The sequence below is a fragment of the Branchiostoma lanceolatum genome, chromosome 15, assembly GCF_035083965.1.
Source record: "Branchiostoma lanceolatum isolate klBraLanc5 chromosome 15, klBraLanc5.hap2, whole genome shotgun sequence".
Classification (NCBI taxonomy): domain Eukaryota; kingdom Metazoa; phylum Chordata; class Leptocardii; order Amphioxiformes; family Branchiostomatidae; genus Branchiostoma; species Branchiostoma lanceolatum.
Genome location: NC_089736.1, coordinates 3092953 through 3102170, shown reverse-complemented (window position 1 = coordinate 3102170; position 9218 = coordinate 3092953). Strand labels below are relative to the sequence as shown.

Below are 9218 nucleotides of genomic sequence, written 5' to 3'. Positions count from 1 at the left end.
TTGAATCTTAACAAGGCCTATGCCGGGCAAGATGTATGTTACATCGCGACACAACAGGACTCAGCTTTACATAACGTTCTCTAAATTACACACTGTCTGCATTTCTTTCATTGGTGATTAAAATGTCATTTTCAAGTCAGCTCGCGGAACATAACTCCTCGTTTGAAGAGAAGTTGACCGAAGGACCGAGGGTAACAAATGGTTACATTACCGTCTGATTAGCTCCATCAGAAAACTGTGCACGGTGCGACTGGTTGGTCAACCCGCTGAAAGTAGCGTTACAGTAACTGCAAAATGATTTATTGATATACCTTCATCAATAAATTTCTATTTTACAATTTTCAACAAAGGTTATGAATGTCAAGAAATTTCCTATCATTTATACAGCTACCTGTATGCTGATTCCAAATATTATCACAGCATAATCAATTAGTATATTTGTGTGAAGTGTTAGTTTGTCCTAGTTTTCACATTTGTTTACTCAAACATTTAGAGAATTAGAATAAGTCATATCATACCCACAACTACCAGTAATATTGTACACGATCTTACTTAACCAAAATATTCGGTTACAAATTTATTTTCAGTTAATACTAGAGTTTGCAATTTTTTTAGCTGAAGCTTAGAGACTTGAACTAACTCTCTCCACATCCCATAGCTATCAGTATAACTCAATAAAAAGCAGACATATGCTTCGGTCCTAATCGCACCGGGGCCCGTCGGGGGTGTAGTCATAACCCGAAGCCACGGTTTACCTCCCGGTGCTCGCACGATTGCCTCACGGCGTCTATTTCTTAACCGGGTCCCGCGTTTTTTTAAGGCCGGGATAAGACGATTCGGGGTCCCGGCCGGGCCCAAAGATAGTCCGGCAGCCACAGGGTGACCCGCAGGGCCACGTCCGAAAGTGCCAAAAAACAGCCCGTGAACTACCCGGCAGGGCCCCTTTTTCAAATTACGACCGAAGCATCAAAGATGCTTTCCTCCTTCACGCTGCCAAAACTGTGATAAATTCCTCGTAGTTGATCATCCCGTCTCCTGTGACGTCAACCATCTTCAAGATGTCATCCACTTCCTGTACACTCATCCTGTACCCTAATGTCGTCATCACCTTCCTGTATAGGGGATAGAGAGGAGAAATTTAAAAGAAACAGAAGCTCATCTTACGTTGATGAAGGTTAGACATTCAGGTGATGAGATACGCCACAAATAGTTACTCAGGCAAATTTTATCCAGTTGCTTGAGTAACTATTTTTGGCCTCCCTCATCTTAGCTTACTTATCATAACCTTTGATAATCTACTTGTGTTGAGCCATTTTAATGCTGTTTGTTACTATAAACTTAAGATGTCTTCGCATAAAGAATAAAATGCTAAGATACAGTGTGGTTTCAATGGGTTATCACTGGATATCCAAGTGCCAGTGTCAATGGCAACGTTCGTCCCATTTGATCAGTGATCATTGACCGTAACAAGAAAAACAAGACCTTTGACAGAAAGGCCACAAATATAACCTAAAAATGTATGAAGTTTCGAAAATATAACGATGATAAAAGATGCCTTACCAATCATATCACTTCTATGAAGTACAATGTACAAAATATGCAAAATTGGCATCGAATTATGCCAAGAAAAACAATTTCAGTAGACAGAAAGGTCATGTTTGTCACCCCGATAACGTAAATCATGTGCGGGGCATCTAGACGATTTATATGGAGGACCAAAACATGTTGTTATTCGTTCGTCCATAAATGACACCTCGTTCTGCTTTGGTCTACATGGTATGCAAAACTGCTGCTACATCCTGCCAAGGCAAACAATATAGTGAATGTGTATCGTCCTGAAAATGTAAGTCGTAAACGACCTTGTGATATTTCAGTGATTCTGGCAAGGGAACAAAATATGAAAATCATAAATCGATTGAGCAACCACTATGTTAAACTGTGGTAAAACAAGCAATGTCCTTTCGTGCCAAGGAAAATAAAATGATGGGCACTAAGACCATGGTTGTCATCTGGGCAACGTCAATAGAGTATGACCTTGTACTATTTCAGTGGTTTTGGCAAGAGAACAAAAGAATAAACTCAGGTCATGCGGACCGTCATGTTGAAATGTAGTAGAAAAACAAACAAAGCCCTGACGTGCTAAGGAAACCAATGGGCAATAAGAACATGAATTTCCACTCGACAACGTCAATGAACTTGTAACCTTGTACTATTTCAGTCATTTTGGCAACAGAACAAAAGCATAAATGAGTGATGATCACCATTTTTAACTGTAGTAGAAAAAACAAACATGGCAAACAAGGTCTATAGTGCCAAGGAAAATAACATAATGGGCAACACAACTATGAGTATACATTGGACATCGTCCATCAAATGTCACCTTGTACTATTTTAATGGCTCTGGCAAGAGAACATAAACAAAGTGGGATAGAGAGTGCCCTTCAAACGATCTAGAAGGCAAACAAACAAGCTCACACCGAGCCAAGAAAAATAAAGTAGTGGACTATCATGCTTTGAGTGTCGTCTAGACAACGTCAATCGAATGTGACCTTAGACTATTTCAGTTGTTTTGGCAAGAGAACAAGGAATAGTCGGCTTATAACTGTCCTTCAAACTAACCAGTAGAAAAACAAAACAAGTTCGTGTACTTGAACTCGCACGGTCGCATATGTTCTGCATTGTCTGATCAACTACTTGTTAATAATGGTTGTTTTCTTTGTTAATTTCTGATCAAATGTTAACAACTCTTGGTTTATTTTGTATTTATGACAATGTGTTTTTTGATGAAGGGTAGTGACATATAGGCAAGACGATACGCAAGATAACAGTTTCTCAAGCAACAGATTAGATTTTGAAAATGGTAAGACATTTCAGATGAGAAAGATCACTGAGTAAGATCTGTGATCCAAAATATATTTAATCAAGGACTATGCGTTGACCAAGTTTTTCCAAACGTCATCCAGTTGCTTGAGTAGCTGTTATCTCATTACCTGGATGTCTAACATCTATCAAAAAGCGAGTAACCTTGTGTAATTCCTTATGTGATTTGTTAGAAAGTACCAAAACACTTGCACATGAACCAAGAAGAAAACCTATAAGTCCGTGTACCTAAACTCGGTCGCCCGTATGTACCCGGAACCTTCTTTGTCGAACATTTGGAACGCCACTCTCAGATCGTCCGCTGCGTGCTCCTGCTCTGCCTGGTACATTAGTCTGAAGAAAAATAACATAACCATAACCTATATTGGAAAGAAAGCTCCTCTGTGACGGTGCATACCATTGTAGAGATTTTATATGGTATTTCCATGCATAATGTAAACTGCTTAACAACACAATTGAAGAGGATCAGAGGACTGATGAAAATAGCGAAATAGCGTATAGGACTTCTACAATTACCCCAAACTTATAAAGATACAATCATTATACCTTTGGAGACACCCCGTATGCAAACAAATAACTGCAGTTCACAAGTAGGGACAAGGTGGTCTAGGTTAAATTTAACGACCTACCTACTTACCAGTCACAACTTACAGTACAAACATTAAAACCCTATTGGTCTGCTCGGTCCACAAACGAATAAAAAAACAAACACGTCAAAGACATAACCATCTTGTAGGATGCATAATTTGTACCAATGGGACAATGACAGCGCTGAGACAGAATCCATCTTGTGGGATGCAATCAGAGTTTGCACATTCTTAAAAGGTGCAAACGTCGTTGAAAATAATTGTATCATTCCTTCTTCTTCTTCTTTACTGCTTAGCCTCATATCTGAGATTATCAGCAGTTGCGCATGGGTTACATACAACACAAGTGCCCGGTACAAATAAAACGAAGAGAAAATAAAGGAAAGGCGCCAAGGAACATAAAGAACTGAATTTGTGTGTGCAAAGGACAGGACAAGTGAATTAAATGCCTTCATACTTTTTTTTTATTGCAACATTTAAATACATGACATGATGACGACAGACTCAAGCTTACAGCTTATTTTCGTGTCGTCATCGACAGAATACATTACAGAAGTACAAAACAAATATTACAAATACTGAAAATGAAAAAACAAACAGGTGCGGACATGCAAAGCATAAGAGCAAAAAATCGTCTCAAATAAACTACATGACAGAAATCTTGAAATGTAAGAAAATTGAAATCAATAAACAGATAAATATGTGGGCAGGTACTACAAGACTGGTAGGATGGGGGGTTGGCTACTCAAATCTTTTGGTTTCTTTAATGAATGGTTGGACATACTGTAAGAGTTTGGCATTGTTTGAATTCGTAAGGAAGGGTGAGCCATTAAGCAATAATTGAATTAGGACATTATCCAAGAGCCTTCATACTTGACATTGTTAATGCCTTCAGACTTGGCATTGTTTTATACATTTTTTTATCAGTTAAGGGCATACATTATAGAAAGAAGGGTTGTCACCTTCTGACGATGTTGCAGAAGTCGTCGAAGTGCACGACGCCGGACCCGTCGTCGATGTCCCTGCGGATGGAGATGACCTGCTCCTCCGTCGGGTTCAGCCCCAGCATCCGCAGCGCGCGGAACAGGTCGTGGATGTCCATCTGAGCCAAATGATAACGCATTTTCATTCGAAACAAATCGCTGGCCGTGACTGACAGTTTCTTCGCACCCCAGATGCTTTCATTTCCACACCCTGGCACTACCAGCCACGTGGCGGCTCCGGGGATTATGTCTCTCCAGGAGACCCTCTGGCCACTTCCTGCTTCCCACACACTAGACTGTCACTTGCCTACAGGCCTTCGAACTACCAGGCCACACAAATATTTTTCCGACAAGGAAAAAAAGAGGTTCTTATCATTAATCAAGATAAGTCTCCTAGTTTTCAATATTTAGATATCACAGAGACCTAATAATTTTGTGCTGATGATAGGTCTCGGTGTACAAAAACCTTCTTGTTTTGTGTCCCTTTGATAAGCTGTAGCCTGAAGCTTTGTGAATCCACCAACAGAGTGGATAACCCTCAGACCGACATACAACTTTAAGAATAAAGACGAATAGAAACGAAAGCATCAACAAATCGATGCATGTATTTATACATAGTTTGCGTGACAAGTATACTTGTCAAAGCTAGGGGCTTATAATCAGCTTGCCACAAAGTGTGTTAATGCAAAAAGCTTGCATGGTTGATATTCCTACTTACTTAGTACTGAACCAAGAAATCTTCCGCTTTGTCTTACCTTTCCTGTTTTCTTCTTGTCGTATTTTATGAAAGCCTCCTGAAGGGTGGCAGACAAGGAGTCTTGTCTGCTGTACGTCGGTCGCCTGGACATCTTGAGCTCCTTTTAGAATATTCCAGAAGATAAACGGATGATCCTTTGCGTTTCGGTTCCTTCTTGATGATTGATGAACCCACTTGGTGACTTGTGTGGCCAGAGACACAGCAGACAGGTAGACGATATGGTGTGTAAAGTTAATGCCGGATCAATTCATTCCGTGACAGTCCATGGATAACGCCCCCTTATCCCACACCGTTCGTCTCATTATAGAAACATCAATACGGCCGAGAACACCACCATCATGGTGAACAGGGCCAGGAAGCCCGTCTTTTGCAGATAGTAAAGCTTAGGCATGATGACTTAACGTTCGGTTCTGATGGATATCCGGATACCGCGGCTTCGCGTTCACCCCAAGCCTCCCAGGCACTCGCGTCTTTTTTCTTACCTGGAAAGAATGACAGCATGGCAGCATGAAATGGACGATAGCGCGACAGCATAAAATTTGTGACAGTCAGACGGCATAAAATGAATCAAAGCGGTACAGCATGGTATCATGAATTCAATGATAGCACGAAAGCAGAAAGTGAATGACAGCACTATTGTGCACAAATAATAGCATGGAATGAATCTTGTGGTGAAGGACAGCACAGCGTATGATAGAAATGCATGACAGCATCCGTTACAACAGCATGAAATTAATGGCAGCATCAGGTGTGACGGTCCGACAGCATGGAATGAATCATCGTAGGACAGCAAGACGTGAATGACAGGACTAAGTGTGATAGCCCGACTCAATGAAAAGAATATATTAGCTAAGATTACAACACATACACTGAAGCACTATGTACGAGCATCGGGCACTTTTTAAGACCGGAATGTCGACGTTATCTTTCGGAAGTAAGAAAGCCTGACGTGCCTCTATCAGAAGATAACAAGACAATCTACGGCAGACGCGACCCAAAGGCCAGCTAACAAAGGACCTGTGCCGAGGCTCAATTTTCCAGTCTCGCGGCTAAACGATCGTTTGACACGTGCCCTGACCCCTCCATCCCTCCGATTGAATGTTGGTTTCTGTGACGTGGCAAGGATTAAGTAACGGCTTCAAAAACATCAGTAGGTATTTTAAACATTTATATAGAGGACACTACATGCACTTGACCCAATATAAATCTTGATATAGCGTCATAATTGTCATTAGTAGTCTACTATGTTCTGGGCACTCTGTAACTTTAGCTGAAGTCAACCAAATTCTCCAAACAATAATGCAGTCAGGAAAAACACATCTTTAAGGAGTTTTAAGTTTGTAAAAGACGGCTCCTTTGCACAGACCTAAGCCCAGCCGTGTTCTACATATAACCCAGCACCATGGTAGCCTAGATAGATACGTACCAATATGGCGGTGTTTCGAAGAACATTTGCCAAGAGCTTATCTGGCTTCTGTTGGCGTTCGTAGCTCGGTAACGAAGAAGCGATGCCAAGATGAAAGCAGCAACTCTACTCCAGGCAAATTTGATCCAGATCTCCTGCTACTTAGCAACATAGAACATAGAGCCCAATGCTACCATCCAAACTGCATAGTGCGTAGTACCGGCAATGGTACAGTAGACAATATTTCATTCAAACTATTCTTGCACAAATAGAATGTCAAATGCAACACCCGAGGCAAACAAACCTCATTCCTGACGCCTGCTTCTCTGGTAAGCCACTCTCGCTGAGATACAAATGACAAACACACCGCTTGCAGCTATCACACGTCATCTAACTACACACAATTCGCGGAAAAGTATTTCTCACCACATTGAACAGCGTTCGCCCCACCAAAATCAATCAGCTCGGAATTCCTCCCAGATCTTCCACCACATTTCACCCTCCGCCTCCCCTCGTCTCTCACCCGTCTGCTATAAAGCCTATCTACGCTCACCCTGGTCTAAATATACCCGGCAATGACCTCGGTGTACGTGGAGACCCGACAGAGCTGTCAACGGAAGTAACACAAGCCGGTGGCGACGTGATCAGGGCAGCGTAAGAACCAGGCGTGGGGAACTATCGCGTGATCTGATGCGTGCTGATCGATATGATGTCAGTTCTGGTCATTGGTAATAGGAATAGTACGATAGGCGCTATCCCTTATTTGATTAAAAAAATTGAAGGTCTGATGGTGTGGATGATGCCAGTTCTGGTCCTGGGTCATAGGAATAGAACAAAACGTTTCACTATTTTTGTTTGAAAAAATGAAACATGTAATTTCCCGTCTGATAGATTAGATTTTCCACATTTAACTATTTTCATCTAAGCTGATCTACTGTTTGACTTGATATTGTTATTTGATACCTAGACGAACACACACTGACACAGTATTTATGTTATTTATCTGCATTGTTAGTTAGTTATGTACGGTTTGCACTTATTCATTGTTTTAGTCGACTTTTTCTTGCCATTACGATCAATGTCAAGCTATTCTATCCCGCCCCCCCCCCCCCCCCCCAGGAATCATTGATAACCGCCAGTAGGCGACACATGTATATACTGGCGAAATAAGTACATAAAATGAAGTAAACTGATTCTATCAACAGCTAATAGAAGACAAGATACTTCTGATATGGACACCCTGGTTTTAGGATAGAGAAATGTTTTGAGTCTTTTCTTCGGGCCTTTGTGATGTTCGTCGTAAACCGTTATCATGCTATTCATCTTCAGTACATGGTAAAGCCGTTGATACGCAAAAACGCTTTCGATAACAAATTCCAAGCTTTAACTTCGCCTGTGGAATAGGCAAATGTCCCAAAACCTTTTCACTTTATGATCTAACAACAAATCATGAGACAACATCAAATGGAAGATGTACTCTAACTTCCATAAAACGTACCAATGGCCAACAAAAGCTTGAAAGCATACGGTCCGAAGATTCCCATCATGTTTTTTGCTTTTGTTGCATTGGTAATGGAAAGTGTGTGACATCTAACTTCATTCTGGTAAATTTCTCGTTTTGGGCAGAACCAAATTCAAATTCTTTTCTAGATCAAGCTTTAAACGGTTGAACCTTGGTGGATGAACCCTAGTTTGAGTATGAAGCCCATCAGCTTTTGTGCAATCAAGTCTAGACGCCGCATACTGTTAGAAAGACAGAATGCGGTTTCAAGAATCAAAGCTAAATCGCATTACAAGTGAAATGGCCATCTACTAGTATATATTTCCAACAATACCAACAGAATTACGTTTTCATGTATCTATAGTGAGTTGATGATCAAGAGCCTTGAACCGGCACGATAAACCTGCTATAAATAATTAACATTCATCCCTACATGACACGCAGCACGCACCTGTTCCAAAACAATCTGGATTACATCATATCGTTCTTTATTAGTCAGGACTTTGTTATGACGTGTCACTGCAGGCGTATGCATGACGTAAGCGCTACGATGATGACGTCAACAGCTAAGTTTAAGAGAAACATTGCAGCTATTTCATCAGCATTCTGATCTATGTAGTATAAAGCTAGCTAAGCGTAGATACAGCGGGGACTACCATATAGAAGTCAAGTGTCTACAATTTGCTTGAAAATTATCTTTGTTGGTAGAAACTGAAGCAAAGTTGAACTGTGATTTCAAATACGAAATTTGTACTTGACAAAGATTGGAGTTAGACAGTCGGAATTCCAAGTCTTGCATTGGAAATTACACTTAAACTTTGCATCAGGTGTATCTAACATGCAGTAGAAGTACGAGCACTTTAATAATTAGAATTAGGGTGTAACCTTGTATAATTTCTTCGCTGACGGTAGATTAAACTTTTATCTTCAGGCTCAAAGCCCAGAATGCCTTGATCAAACATAGAATCATCCATTCACATCAGAAGGCAAATAGGTCGGTCTGCAAACAGGCTCAACTGACGAGACTGAGTGTTAGGTGGAATTATGATGTTAATCCTTCCGGTCGCCTAGATCCATACTCTTCGTGGCCGTCTCTATCACCGCT

At 40.9% G+C, this 9218-nt stretch overlaps 1 protein-coding gene across 2 annotated transcripts; it reads right to left on the bottom strand.

The window, feature by feature from the left end:
• Positions 1-276: 276 nt before the first annotated feature.
• LOC136420790 (calmodulin-like) lies at positions 277-7173 on the bottom strand. Of its 2 annotated transcripts, none has more exons than XM_066407891.1 (5): positions 7039-7173; positions 5206-5689; positions 4430-4569; positions 3109-3213; positions 277-1112 (listed from the first exon to the last, which is right to left on the bottom strand). In XM_066407891.1, the coding sequence occupies exons 2-5, from the start codon at positions 5296-5298 to the stop codon at positions 986-988; spliced, it is 465 nt and encodes a 154-aa protein (XP_066263988.1). In that variant the 5' UTR covers positions 5299-5689; positions 7039-7173; the 3' UTR covers positions 277-985. The 2 variants fall into 2 exon arrangements, with proteins under 2 accessions (XP_066263988.1, XP_066263989.1); XM_066407892.1 differs by having other exon boundaries at positions 5206-5388.
• Between the last annotated feature and the right edge of the window lie 2045 nt (positions 7174-9218).

Bases quoted from the DNA above. Each gene is read 5' to 3' on its own strand.
- LOC136420790 (XM_066407891.1), bottom strand. From the start codon at position 5,298: ATGTCCAGGCGACCGACGTACAGCAGACAAGACTCCTTGTCTGCCACC. The intron at 4,570-5,205 runs GTAAGACAAAGC...CATTTGGCTCAG, and splicing joins ACAAGAAGAAAACAGGAAAG to ATGGACATCCACGACCTGTT. The intron at 1,113-3,108 runs GTACACGGACTT...TCCCCTATACAG, and splicing joins ATACGGGCGACCGAGTTTAG to GAAGGTGATGACGACATTAG.